General features: G+C 38.2%; 1 protein-coding gene across 2 annotated transcripts in view; it reads right to left on the reverse strand.

Moving 5' to 3' along the window:
• Positions 1-2142: 2142 nt before the first annotated feature.
• The window catches only part of LOC135222674 (mitochondrial import inner membrane translocase subunit Tim21-like), a 102707-nt gene continuing 89531 nt past the window's right edge, over positions 2143-15318 (reverse strand). For both annotated transcript variants that reach the window (XM_064260836.1, XM_064260835.1), the window contains exons 4-6: positions 12039-12157; positions 10088-10187; positions 2143-2398 (exon numbers count right to left, since the gene is read on the reverse strand). In XM_064260836.1, coding sequence (XP_064116906.1) covers positions 2291-2398; positions 10088-10187; positions 12039-12157 — 327 coding nt within the window. In that variant the 3' untranslated portion in view covers positions 2143-2290. The remainder of the gene's footprint in view (positions 2399-10087; positions 10188-12038; positions 12158-15318) is intronic.

Consider the following 15318-nt stretch of genomic DNA (forward strand, 5'->3'; position numbering starts at 1 on the left):
ACCAAAGCAATCAAAATGACCATTCACAAACAAGGTATTTAAACATAAATGCAGGGACAAGACTAGAATAAAGATGAGTCTCTAACATTACCAAAGTGGTCACTGTACTACAATGTAACTCCATCAATAGGACTTGACCATTAAGGTTGGCTCAGGCAGTAGTTCACATGCTTTAAAATGAAGATCCTACAATTGTTCAATTATTCAGGACTACAGCAGAACAAGCTTGAAGGTGGTGATTGTTCGAGTTCAGTGTCTCAGAATTTATTAAATCTACCACTTTTAATAACACCTTGACCATGTCAGTGCATTACATTGACAATGGTTCAGTCTGCCAATGTTATCCAGTTTCATGTCCTATCCAGGTTATAAGATATTGCATATAAATACCCAAGATAAGAGAATACATAATTATTGCTTAAAACCTAAAATCAAACAAGGATGGGTTACAAAATACAAGATCTACCTTGTATATCAAGGTAGAATTAAATAAAGAAGGAAAACATATACAGCCGAGCTACGAGTCGGAAGCAGAATGATCCCAGACAAGGTAATGATACAACTAGATTTGTACCAAACAGGTATCATTGGTAGTGTATTACTGGATGGTCTTCCAGCAATATTTATATAATAATACATTATCACTTGCGTATCACTTTGATAAATGTACTGAGATATACTAAAAAAATCCATTAGCTTTATAATGGATTAAAAGCACTATTGTGGCCACTTACAAAAGCACTATTGTGCCCACTTAACAATTCAAGTATATCAGACATGATCTTTACAAATACAAATAAATTCCAGAGAGAGATCTTTACTTTTTGAGAATTAACTTAAAAAGAGGACTGCAACCCATGCTCTTTCCTAGGAGTGATAATTACTATCCAAGCAATTCTCCAGGCTGCCTTTGCATTTAGGTTAAACTTTCTCAAGGAAAGATAAATTCCGACATGCTCCACATTCCTTGGGAGGTGCTAAGACTACAGCTTCATGGGACTGAAGAGGATGAGGGAGTGCCAATGCCACTTATTAACCAAATATAGTTTGGATATTGGTTTCTAGTGTGCACCATATTAAAGCAAAATAGACTGCACTTTGTCAACTACCACAAAGTTCTGGGCTGTTCCAGAGAAGTTCTAAGCTACTTGTTTTGTCTACAAAATCACTCTGTCTTTACTGCTTAAAAAAATATCCAGGATAACAACCAACCAGTCAATTTGAGTCAAAGAATCGTCCCTAATAAAAAGGTGTGGACGTGTGAACCTACGACCCAGACATGCTGTTTTGCCCTATATTTTTAAATGGCAAATGAAGAGGCATGATGACTGCATTCCAGCCAGTCTTTACAGCTGCACTTGTAATGGACTGCAAACTACAGGTCCTCCCCATTTCCTCTTTATGCAAAAGCATTGTTATAATTTGCCCCGGAAGATATGGAAACATAATAATGTGTTGTTTCTTATCCAGTGCAAAACAGCAGGGTACATACAGGTTACAAGGACTTTTTAACACGAGGTGAGACAACCGAGTGTATGCAATGAGCGTTTGACATACACCAGAATGCAGGAGATTTGAAATAAAAAAAGACACTACAATGCAGGAGGTCTGAAATAAAGAAGAAACCTATGTTCCTAAAATGTCCCACACGAAAACTGGGTATAATATAATTACTGGAAGAAGCTTGCTTTGATGCACAATCGACAAGCTAGCTTCAACACGTTTAACCCCATTTATCCAAAGACGAAAGAAAAGGAGGCTTAAAATTTCCAGAGGGCTGGAAATTTTAAAGGTAAGCAAGGCCTGAAAAAAATTTAACATTTGTTGGTCATTTTGAGCAAATGATGAAGAAAGTAGGGATTTCAGATACAGCCATAAGAACATGAAATTTAACTGCATAACCATAAACACTACAACTCGGCATTTTGATAGCACCAAACATTAGTTGAGTGACATGAGGTCCTAGGTGGACTTGCTGAGAGGCAAACTGTGATAAAGCATACTTTCAACTTAAAACTCTTCTAATTCTTCATCTTAAAAGTATGCATCACACAAGTAAGAGGTTTGTAATTAGAGAACAATTACTTTAGACTTTGCAGTATTTTCCATAGTTGACATTAAGATACAAATAATACCACCATATTCCAAGGCAATTCATTTATTTTATATTTCATTTATCAAATTTAATAAAATACACTCATTTATTAAACAGTATTAAGTATCATGACTGATTTTGAAATATAAAAACCATTCTTTGAACAGACATCAAGCTTGCATAGCCAGATTTGGTTCAGACCACAGAAGCAACTACTTCACGGTTGTCTTCAACAACAATGACCTCATGAGGGTAAGTGTCTATTTGTACATAAAGATAACGGAATTCCCATCCAGATGATGTCTGACAAAAAAAGAAAAGAAAAAACAAGAGTTACAGGGCAAACATTTTATAAAACTGAACCTGAAAAGTATGTAAAGTTGAACCTAAAAGTTTTTTTTAAAGGAAATATATAAATCATAATTTTAATACCTACTGTATAGAAAAAATTTTCCTAATGGTTTTTTTAACTAGTACAATATTCAGCATTTTTATTTTAAATTATATTTAACCTTTACATATACTTAGTCAGCTTTAATATTGTGAAACAGAAAATAAAGTCCAAACTAAATCTATATATAAGTAGTAATCTGACTGTACACAAAAAATTAGTTTAATATATATTAAAGCTTTCTAATGAAGTTCTTATCTTCCTAACCAGCTACTGTAAATCCATACTTGAGATCATAGAATGCACTTAGAGATTTAGATGAACCTCACTAAAATGCAGATGTGCTACATTTGGTTAAAGTTAAGTATATCTTAGTTTTACCAGACCACTAAGCTGATTAACAGCTCTCCTAGGGCTGGCCCGAAGGACTAGGACTAGGAACCAATTGGTTACCTAGCAACGGGACCTACAGCTTATTGTGGGATCCGAACCACATTGTATCGAGAAATGAATTTCTATCACCAGAAATAAATTCCTCCGGTTCCGCATTGGCCGTACCGAGAATCTGCTCCATTCGGTGAATATATACTCAAAACCAAGGATACTACTCTTGAAATCTTACCACGCTGCACCTATAAATATGATTGCATGGAAGCCTTCACATGACAGGGAATAAATTTCTTAAACTGGGCATACAGATACAGAATTTCAGCACTACAATGAGAGAGCTCATAACAAAAAATAGCCCTCAAATATCCATCTCAAACTGGACAGACATAGTGAAAATGTCTACAAATTCAAAGTTAAACTTTTGGGGGAGACAAACTTCAAGAACTTGACATTGATGTCTTAAACTTCTTGCTACAGGAAAAATCTCATCTGCATTATTAACTTTGTCAATAACTTCCAGATGCACTCATCTTTCTGCACCAAGATGCAAGACAAGGCAAGATGCTCCACTTGCTGGAAGAGAAAAGACACCTCACTTGCTGGTGCCAGAAGAGAATCACGGTGCACCACTTACTGCCCACCCAATGAGAGGCATGGAGCTCCAAGTGCTGGCACCCAATGCAAGGAGAGAAGGACAACAAAACTTCATGGTACATGAGGAGTGGAAGATGAGCATTCGACTTAACATCCAGGAAAATGAGAGTTCCTCCATCTAGTGACAACTGAGGCAAAGAAAGGAGGATTCTGTTTGCTGGCACCAAAGACGAAAAGAGGAGAGTTTCACTTGATGGAAGCATGAGGCAACAATTTTGAAGCTCCACTTGCTGAACCAAGGAAGGGCCATGCATTCTACCTACTGGAACTTGAAACTAGGAGAGTAGATGAACTCCACCCACTGGCACATTTCATGAGGTGCTTTCTATTTGCTGGCAAGGAAAGGCACACCATTTATTGACAATTTTGTTGCCTAAAGAGAGTTCATGCACTGCACTTGCTGACATCCAAAATGCCAAGTGGCACCTGAAGAGAGGCAAAGAAGACTGCAATTGCTGTTATTTAAGGAGAACACAAATGCAGTGAAGCAATGCTCTCTACTTGTTGACACCTGCAGAAAAATGAAGTTCTGTCTTATCTGGCACCAAAGTAGCAGGCGAGGCAAGTTCCACCACTTGTTCACGCCTAAAGAGAGAGGCATGGAGCTCAATGTGCTGGTTCCTTTAAAACATAGCGCCATTAGCTAATACTTGAGAGAAAAAAGACACTTCTAGCTGCTATATCCAAAGGCAGTGCTCTTCACTTAATGGTACTCGGTCTTCAAGAGGAGAGGTTATGAGACTAAGCAAGGTGAGGGCATTCCACTTGCTGACACCTGAGGCAATGAACTCTTAATTGCTGGATCCTGAGGTAATGAACTCCACTTGCTGGTGCCCATGGTGAGGAGAGGTGCCACTCCAAGGGAGGCAAGGTGTTCTAACTGCAACATGTGAGCTACTCCACTCCTTGACAACTGAGAAACAAACTGTGCTGGCATCTGAGGTAAGGAAAGGAGGGAGGCTGTGCCATCAAAGAAGCAAGTTACTTAGGTTCTGGCACCTGAGAGGAGAGGGGCTCTGCTTATCTATCCTCTCCTCGAGTACCAGCAAGTGTAATTCTTCACCTTGCCTTTTTTCCAGTGTCGGCAAGTGAAACTTTTTGATTCTGGATCCAGCAAATGGAATACACTCTTCAATTCCAGGAAATGCAGTGCCTCATCTCACCTAAAATGCTAAGAAGCAGACCTTCCATGACTTTCCTCAAGTGTTAACTAATGAAGCACTCCCCTCCCTAGCACCTGAGGAGAGGCAAGGCTTAAACACCTGAGGAAAGAAGCAATGAAGCAACACTTGCTGGGACATGAGCAGATGAAAACAACGCAAACTTATTTGCCTGATCCACAGGGGAAGGAAACTAGGAAACCTTACCTCACTTGCTGGAACTTGTTGCAAGGCCCTCTATTTACTGATACCCAAGGCAAATAGAGATCACAGCAAGGTGAGACAGTCCATTTGTTGACACCTAAGGAGAGTTACTGATCTCTTCATTGCTGTGCCATCTAAGACAATGGAAGTAAGGCTGCACTTGTTGGCACCCAAAAGTGAAGCTCTTCACTTACTGGGAATCAAGACTAAGAGATGGGGTTTCATCCCCTGGAACAAAGCAAGTTGAGGCACTCTACTTATGACACCAGAGAGGAAGAGGACAAATGAAGGCACTCCACTTGTTGATAACTGAAGAAAAGCAGAAACTCCTACTGGAAGGGGCAAGGATAGGAGGAGGAATCCATGTGTTAACATCTGAGAAGAGGGGAACAAATGTCAAGAAAGGGAGAGACAGGCACCCTTACCTGCTGGATATAGAGGTGAAGAGCCACATATGCTGACCCCCAAACAGAAACAAGGTGCTTCATTTGCTGCCTCAAGAAAAAAGCAATGGCAAAAACCACTTGCTGTTTCCCGATAGGTGTGGTACTTCACTTGCTGACACCTCATCAACCTCCAGTTGATGACAACTGAGGAGGGAAGTGAGGACTGTTGCTTCTTGGCACCTGAGGAGAGCAAAGGCATAGCTTGAGATGTGACACACACTACTTGCTGGCACCCTAGAAGTGAGACAAATTACTTGGCACCCATAGCAATGAGAAGAATGCTGCTTCAGGAGAGGAATGAAATTTCAACTGCTGGAACCCAAAGATATAAGGCACTCCTATTCCTTGCATCCAAGAAGGGGCAAAGCACTCCATTTGCTGTAACCAGAGATGAATAACTTCAATTTTTGGCATCCAAGGATAGGGAGAAGCTTCTGTTGTTCGTATGGGGGCCCACTTCTATCATCTGAAACACTAAATAGAGAATCACAATGCCTGTACCACACAGCAAAAACAGACCTGCACACTAGGAAAAAAATGTGTGATGGAGTGACAAAACTGAAGTGTTACATCTTTTCACAATTTTCAATACCCAGTTAATGTTTTGGTCAAGATTCATTGTCCCTAAGGGCACATAATATTGTGGAGCTCAAATTATGGCCGCCGAGCACTTGCCAAAACAAGGGTCACCAACTTTCACCTGAAAACACAACCTCAAGACGATCCGTTTTTCACCAGGAAACACAAGCCCAAGACGATCAGCTGAAGCTATCTTTTTCACATATCTTCATTAGTTAAGTGTATTTAACTTGTTAAACCAAAACCATTTGTAAATGTAAAAACTTCAAGCTATCGAACAATAATATACTAATGGAGAGCTTTCCTTATCTTGTACAAAGAATTATAAACTGTTTTCAGGTGTGAGCAAACACCTGACTGTAAAATTATTTTTCCTTGCTCTGATATCAGATACTTTTCTATTTACAGAAGTTTGTCTTGTCACAAGTTTGTGATTAATTAATGAGACCCTCTTGCAAGTTTTTTTTTTTTATATCTGGCAGCCCTTCCTGCATTTTTCAGGCCTTGTTCCAGAACTCCAGTGGAAGAAACATAGGTCCTTTGGATGCTCTTCTTTTTTGCTTTTATGTTTGTTCTGTTCTCCCTCTGCAGTCTCAGGAGCGGTGTATGGAAGCATCGTGGTCCTCTGGTTTGCTGTGTTTTTATCATTTGTTCTGCTTTGATGCTGCAGTTTGGGGGTGGCTGCTGCTACAGGTGATCAAAAGGGTTCCAATGATGTCTGGGCCAGATGCACTACATCCACCATTCTCATTAACTTTAGGGGCATGGTGGATGCAAAGAACTACAGTGGTTGTTAACAATTCCTGCTGCAGACAATCGACCAGAAACGACATCAGACCTGGTGAGAAGTCCTAACAAAACCGCTGCACTGAACAGTTGAAACAATATCCAGTGCATCAACCATGCCCCTCAAGTTTCTAAGAATGGTGGATGTAGTGCATCTGGCCCAGACATCATCGGAACCTTCTCGACCATCTGTAGCAGCAGCCACCCCAAAACCACAGCATCAAAGCAAAACAGAAGATGAACACAGCAAGCCAGAGGACCACGCTACTCCCATACACCGCTCCCGAGACTACAGGAGGAAGAACAGACACAAACATAAAAGCAAAATAGAAGAGCGTCCAAAGGACCTATGTTTCTTCCACTGGAGACTGGGGAGGAGGCCTGAAAAATGCAGGAAGGGCTGCCCGATATAAAAAAACAATATCACAAACTTCTGTAAATAGAAAAGTAATATCTGACATCAGATTAAGGAAAAATAATTTTACAGTCAGGTGTTTTCTCACACCTGAAAGCAGTTGTACAAAAAAAGGAAAGTTCTCCATTAGCATATACTGTTTGATAGCTTGAAGTTTTACAATTACAGCCGGTTTTGGTTTTACAAGTGAAATCACTAACTAATGAAGATATGAGAAAAAGATGGCTTCAGCTGATTGTCTTGGGCTTGTGTTTTCTGGTGAAAGTTGGTGATCTTTGTTTCGACAGGCAGATGCCCGGCAGGCCCCCACAATATAATGTGCTCTTAGGTACAATGAATCTTGACCAAAACATTAACTGGGTATTGATAATTGTCACTCCATCACACATTTTTTTGCTAGTGTGCAGGTCTGTTTTTGCTGTGTGGTACAAGCATTATGATTCTATTTAATGTGTTTCAGATGATAGAAGTGGGCCCCCATACGAAAAACAGAAGCTTCTCCCTATGCCTGGATGCCAAAAATTGAAGTTATTCATCTCTGGTTAACAGCAAATGGAGTGCTGTGCCCCTTCTTGGATGCAAGGAATAGGAGTGCCTTATATCTTTGGGTGCCAGCAGTTGAAATTTCACTCCTCTCCTGAAGCAGCATTCTTCTCTTTGCCATGGGTACCAAGTAATTTGTCTCACATCTAGGGTGCCAGGAAGTAGTGTGTGTCACTTCTCAAGGTGTGCCTCTGCTCTCCTCAGGTGACAGAAGTGGACAGTCCACACTTCCCTCCTCATGCTCCAGTTGATGACACCTTTTGAGATGTCAGCGCAGCAAATGAAGCACCTCGTTTCTGTTTGGGGGTCAGCATGTGTGGCTCCTCACCTCCGGATCCAGCAGGAAAGGGTACCTGTGTCTCTCTATCTTGACATTTGTCCCCCCTCTTCTTAGGTGTAAACACATGGATTCCTCCTTCTATCCTTGTCCCTTCCATGAGGAGCTTCTTCCTTTCTCCAGTTGTCAACAAGTGGAGTGCCTTCACTTGTCACTATTCCCCTGTGGTGTCATAAGTAGTGCCTCAACTTGCTTTATCCTTCTCTTAAAGTCTTGATTCCCAGTAAGTGGAGAGTTTCACTTTTAGGTGCCAGCAGGTGCAGTTTTACAGATAAAATTTTACTTGTGTTAACAAGAGCCAAGGCAAAGGTGCACAAAGGAGTGCCAATCAACTAATTCATCTTCAGCAAAAGGGCATGACAGTGGAATGTGAACAGAGAATTGCTTAAAAAATGAAGGAGAATAAGTCTAAAGGAAGAACCAAGATGGTATAAAGCAGCAAACCCATGGACGAAGATGCCAAGGCAATAAACGTCATGGGAGATGTACCTGCGGATGTCAACAATGATGTCACAGGATGCTGGTGGAAAGTATCAGACAGCTAGATGGGAGAATGTAGAGGGTTCACGTATAACATCTCACTGTGGAAAACTGCTGGAACTACCTGCACAACACCTTAAGAAGTGATTGATGAGAAGCAAGAACCTGTTCTAGCACAAAAAGGGGCAATTGTCAAAAGGTAACAAACACAAGGATATACTACCTTTGCTATGCCTTATGCTCCCTATGTGGTTCAGGTGAAAAATGATAGGTAAATTGCAAAATATTCATTTCAACATCAGAAATGGACAAAATACGTAATGATGATATAGGGCAAGTCAACGATTAACAACAGAAACTATACTGAAGTAATTATAATGCTGTGTCTATGGTCCCTAGATAACTCCATCAGTCAACACACATCACTATCACTCTCACCAAACAAGGATAACACGTGAGCCAGAAACTCGAACACTAAACTCTACCAATTAAATCCATTCTGTGTTGAATTCAAGCTGGAAGCCAGTGGAGAGGGAGGTGGCAAAGAGCAGACCTTAGCCCTGAGACATGCCTTGATTCCCTGTTAGTGGAGAAGACTAACTGATGCGGAGCAGTCCATAGGGTGGGCTACAAACATACAAAACCTAAGACACCTCCTCCATTACAGGGGAAACCATAAAAAGGTTGATCACTATGGGGGGAACTGCAATCTTCACCCATAATATATACTGTTGAATGTTTAGGTAATAAAATGAATATTTTGCAATTTACCTATCATTTTTCACCTGACCCACATAGGGAGCATTAGGCATAGCAAAGGTAGTAAGAGAGGAATTAACCTATCAGTCAATGGAGGAGGAGGAGGAGGAGGAGGAGGAGGAGGAGGAGGAGGAGGGAGGAGAGGAGAGGAGGAGGAGGAGGAAGGAGGAGGAGGAGGAGAGGAGGAGGAGGAGGAGGCGGAAAAAGGCGGCGGCGGCTTATGACTTGTCCTAACTCACTGACTATATAATTTGTCAGCCTCACAATTACGCAACCTCTCATCAGACCACTCCTCATTTTCTTTTTTGTGCACGCCAACACATGCCATACACGACAAACATTTGATTCACACAAAAATATTTCCTATACTATACAACCAAATATTTCTATCTCTGTTCACTGTCGAAGACATAATGCAAAAAAAGAAATCAAACAATACCGTACAGGAGAAAATCAGCCAGAAATGCCAAAATTATTACCACTAATTCACACCATATGCACAAGGACATGGTATGAAGAATTCTGACAAGAATGTAAACACTCGAACACCACCTGATGGGAAACAGGTGATTGCAGAGACAGTCCTCGTGGGTCAGCCAAGTACATATTACATTTATCTTGAATGCCAATTGCACCCATTATATCTTTGCACCTAGTGGAACATAGATTACACTCATTATATCTTTGCAGTGTTCTTAGGACACTGACACCATTTATGATTCACATTTAAGGTTAATATATTACACACAAAAGTACTTGCGTATTCTGCTCCTGAAAAATATGCTTGTGTTATTATAGAACGGATATAATAAAACTTCCCCACCCCCCCCACAAAAAACTGAACTAACCTCTCTAGCATCAAGGTGAGCTGTAGCCGTTCTTCGTTGCCCTTTTAAATGGAATTTTATTCGTAAACCTTTAGTGCCTTCAATTTCATATGACATATGGCTGAAAAATCAAACTAACATTGAATACTACACAAAACAGTACAATAAAGAACTTTGATAAGCCAACTTCTAAAAGAAAGTATTTTCCCTAGATTCTATAATCATCATAATACAATCAAAATTAATTCACCATGCCTAGATACAAAAGGAAGGTTCTAAGATTCCAAACTAAAACTCATGGCTTTGGAACAGTAACCACCCTGTAATCTAGTTTGAAACCATTCTCAATCCCTTTCTGCCATTTCTCAATATGTACTTGTTAATACAGGACTTTATTTTTGCATTTACCTTGAGGTACCAAGCAACAGTCAAGTTGTCTGAGCACTAAAGTTCTTTCAGCTCATTTTAGAACTAGGATGAAAACCATGTTTGCCTTGGCACTCATGGTCCCTTTTTTTTTTCTTCATACTACATAATTCTGGACCATTTTTAATTACTTTTGGCATTCATCAACAACAAACACACTGAATTACATTGGAAATCAGGTTATTATTTAGGTTCACACTATATAATTCAACTTTTTCTTCATCAAACTTTTTCTTCCTCAGTCAATGCAATTTAAACAAATTCCACAAAAACCAAGAAAAGGACGCAATTGGTACCATTACCTAAATAAAAAAAAAACAAGCATACAAAAGCTTCCACAGACTAATGCTTGTACAGGAAAAACTAAAAATTGTGCTATGAAGAAGAGTTGAACTTGATTCTGTATCCAAAACTACTAGATGAACACAAAATTACATTTGTTGGTAAATTTATACACCTATACTAACAAAATAAATCTTTTAAAGTGTGTCTGAATGTACCTTTAAGTAAACTTATAAAAGGTTCCTTAACAATCCAGGACCCAAGGTCTTCCAAGGGCTGGAGTTCCTATGATCGAACTACGTACTTGGACTGGAGCTCAAAAGCCCTGCCACATCAGAAAACAACCATTATGTGTAGAATTCATTTATGGTATTAATCATTCAGTTCACCTTTACTGGTGCTCACCAATTACTGTCAAAGCAAATACAACAAATATCTCAGGACTTCAGACTAAAAGTTACCTATAATTTGATAAAATCTCAAAATCAGTAGTGGATATAAACTGCAATTATTGCTTAACCTACCAAGATGTGTTCCCAATAAAAGCAAACTGCAACCCAGATTGAGTAGAAAACTGACAAATTTGCACATAATTTGGTTGCCAAAAGTAAAGGTATAGGTACTATAAATTTTGTAGCCTATAAAAATTAGCATATAAATAGGCTACAAATTATATTTGCAGGGAGTTGCAAAGAATGAAATCTTTCTACTGATACCACCACCACCAGCACAAAGTTCAAGGAAGCCACAAAAGAATTAAAAGTCTAACAGTAGTATTATTAGCTGCTTAAAATATATGGAAATTATAACTGGAAGAGTAACCAAGCAAAAAATGCAAAGTCGAGACATCTAGCTGGACTGAAGCTTGTTATCAGTAGGGAGAGAGATGTGAGGTTACTAATCCCCTACTTCTGGGGAATCTTTAATCCATTACAGTTCAGTCTTGTAAATACCCTTGGTACTCTACATGGTAGATTTCTTCAAGCCAAAAAGAATGATTATGTTAGCCAATGGTGTTTTTACTGGACATGTATTTCTGTTTTGAGTGATGTGCATTGTGTACATGGTTAACAAAATGAATCAATTATACAAAAACATTACCCTGAGAGTCATACACAATAGAAAAACTGCTAGCATAAAAAAACTGTGGCTTCATAGTTCCTTTATGGTCTTATTAGAGTTTAAATTCCTGCAAGATAATAGCATGCTTCACATCTGCTCAAACCTTTAGATATTCAAGCAACTGAAAATTACTGAACTTTACCTGATATGCTGTCTGCGACCTCGCCTACCTTCTTCGCCATAGCATTTCACTGAATCACCAAGAAAATCAATTACTCTTGGATGTGAAGTACATTTCTCTATTGCTGCAGTATACACAGTCTGCAATACAGGAGTAAGAATTATTACATAAGCATTTACTTGATTTCAATACTGACAATTTCAAAACATTCCAAGACAATCACACAACCTACAGAAATTATAAGACTTAATTTTGCAACACCACTACTAACAATGAACTTTCTGGTCTCAATCATCAGGAGAATTTCTAGTTGCATATTTTTAATAAACTTCAAACAACAGGGGTATTTTTAAACAACATTGCACCTACAAGCATTTTGCTACCAATTCCTCATTTGCTTGCTACTTCCAAATGTAACACAACCAAATATCATCAAACACCTTTTACAAACATCTGCTACAAGTGCTTATGACATAATCACAACATTCTGCGGCATGATTTTATATAGTATACAGCAAGTTTTAGCAATCTTACATATTTGGTTTCAAAACTTATTTCTATACCAATGTTCAATTGCTTTCACAAAAGCTATATGAATTAACCAAAGGAAGGCAAAACGTTACCCTTTAATATCAACACTTGGTTGAAAAGCACAAAAGTAAGAAACAGCTACGGATTGGATAAAAAGAGCCTAATGATTGGACTTTCTTTTAAGTACAGTCATAATTAGTATGCAGGGTATATGCAAATGACATATCGCAACTCAAACCTTTGCTACATCTGAAAATGGTTATCTTCAGCTTTGTGATTCAGTTGACATCTCAATAAATATTCATCCCTTGAGATTCTGATGACATCAAATCATGTCATTTGTTGGCATTAAAGAAAAAAAAATCTACCCTAAATATTTTAATGTCAGAAGTGCTGGGATGACATCTGGAGAGTACTGGGGAATACATAGTTCACCTATTTCTCCTTGCATTTGTATGTGATTACCAAAAGGAGATTCATTGTACTTTCTCATGGTGAAAAACTCAATTTTATTTTAAATAAATACAGGTATGTACTTATTAATTTCAATGTATTAATCACCAATAACTGTAATTTTGTTTTTTCCTAGTTTTACTACATAAATTTTTATCACCAACCATCACCATAAAAAATATACAGTAAAAGAAAAAACCACCACTAATTTTCAGTTATTATGTCAAAAATACTTGTCTGATAACTAGAAGTACTAAATGCCAGCGGATTTTGTATTTTGAAGTAAAAGTAACAACCACACTGAAACCTCCCATTACTTTGACAAGTCTCTAATCTCTTCCACCACCAATTAAAAATTCTTCATGTATGCCTCATCAAACTTTAAAGCACTATATGTATAAAATCCTCATTAGCTTGGTGGGATATGCACTTGGTATTTTTTTTCACAAACATTTAAATTAAATCTGTAGTACTACATAATCTCTGACATACCAATTGGGGACTCTAGTGGCATCAATACGTACTGGTGTTACACTTTCATAACTTGAATAATGCTCCACCGAGCACTGTTACACACTATTCGTTTTACACCACTACTGGGAATGGATGTGTGCGCCTCTGCAACTAGGTATTCAAGGATATGAAGAAAACAGAAATGTGAAAAATTACAAGACATCCTTCATGCAAAATCCTTCATATGCAAGTCTTCATTAACTTTCTCTCAAATTTCTTATTTTTCACCCATACCCATCCCTTTCTTCACCATTGGCAAAATTATCTCCTTAATCAATCCCCTCACTTATGAACAAATATACTTCTGTTCAGCTTGGTATGAGTAGAAATTTGATTCTCTGAACTAGTTAATCTACTTTATGACAGCCTCCTTGGAGATACCTCTATGGGGTGTAACCACAAAGACGAGTTTGAAATGGCTAATTCCACAAGAATCTTCTATTTTCCCAAATCCTCTATCTAGCCAGAATGAACTTATATCTTACACTGGCAAAATTTACTTTCTACATGATATACTGTGTGTTCGTTTCCCTTCTGCCTTTCCTTTGGCATTTCACCTTTGCTGCTTTCGCCAAGTCGAGTTTATAAATTCTTAAACCTATTTCTTGGAAATTTTCTCAGTCCTAAGAGCAGACACACTGGGTAGGTATAAAAAATACTGCTATACAATGCTAAGTATAACACTACTATAGTAAGTAATAGTACAATATTTAAACAATTCTGTACTCTGTAGACTTAAATCATCATAAAACACAGAGACATAACTGCAGAGTAAGTCAGTATTTGGAGGCTATCAGGAGTTGTTACTACCTGGGTCACTGGTGTACAGCAATTAAAAGAAATAACATCATCTACTTAGTGAAGAAAATTTAACATTTGGAAATATATATTTTCAGACTTAAAATACCTTAAAACTACTTCATTGCAAATGGCCAGCTTCTGCAATGAAAATATACATAATACTAAAATTATAACTTAAAATATCATAAAATATCAATTACATTCTGACTTTAAATATATAAAAACATCAACTTGTAGCAGAACAACCAAATTTCAAAACATCAGCAATATTACAACTAAAATTTTCTCTAAGAATTCTGGCAAGGAAGTATACCTGCCTTCTTCATTCTGTGCCTCAAAGAGAAATTTATATTTTCAATCCAAGATAAGTACTGGGTAGCCTTTCTAGAGGAATTCACAGAAAAACACTCTAGATGTATACCATTAAAGCAAATACTGACAAATGGCAACCCTCAGCCGAAGTGGTTCAGCAGAGAAATTAAAAATAAGAGAAAGGGACAGGTTGCACACATCAATGAACCCATAACCAACACCAGAAGAAGCAAGCAGGCATAAAGAACTCTGTAGCAAGGTGGACAAAGTAGTAAGAAAAACAAAGATAAATGAGGATAAGAGAGTTGCATTAGTTTGTAAGGAAAACCCAAAAGAATTCTTTGTGTATGTTAATAGTAGGAAACCAATAAAAAATAGCATCGGGACAATACACGAAACCAGTGAATTCAGTCTTGGAAAAGGCAGAGTTAGTTTTTACTAGTGTTTTCACAATTAAAGACACTACCTGAATACCAGAACCTGCTATTAAATATGAAGGGGCAGGCAGAACCATTGGGTAAAATAATATTACAGAAGAGGACATTAAAAAAAAATAGACAAACTCAACAAGTTCAAATCTCCTGGCCTGGATGGGATTCATCCACGTGAAATTAAAGAGCTAAAAGAGATAGTTCCTCACCTATATAAACTCTACAGAAAAAGTTCAGAACAACAAAAGGCCACCAAAAGG

This window comes from Macrobrachium nipponense, chromosome 8, assembly GCF_015104395.2.
Source record: "Macrobrachium nipponense isolate FS-2020 chromosome 8, ASM1510439v2, whole genome shotgun sequence".
Taxonomy (NCBI): domain Eukaryota; kingdom Metazoa; phylum Arthropoda; class Malacostraca; order Decapoda; family Palaemonidae; genus Macrobrachium; species Macrobrachium nipponense.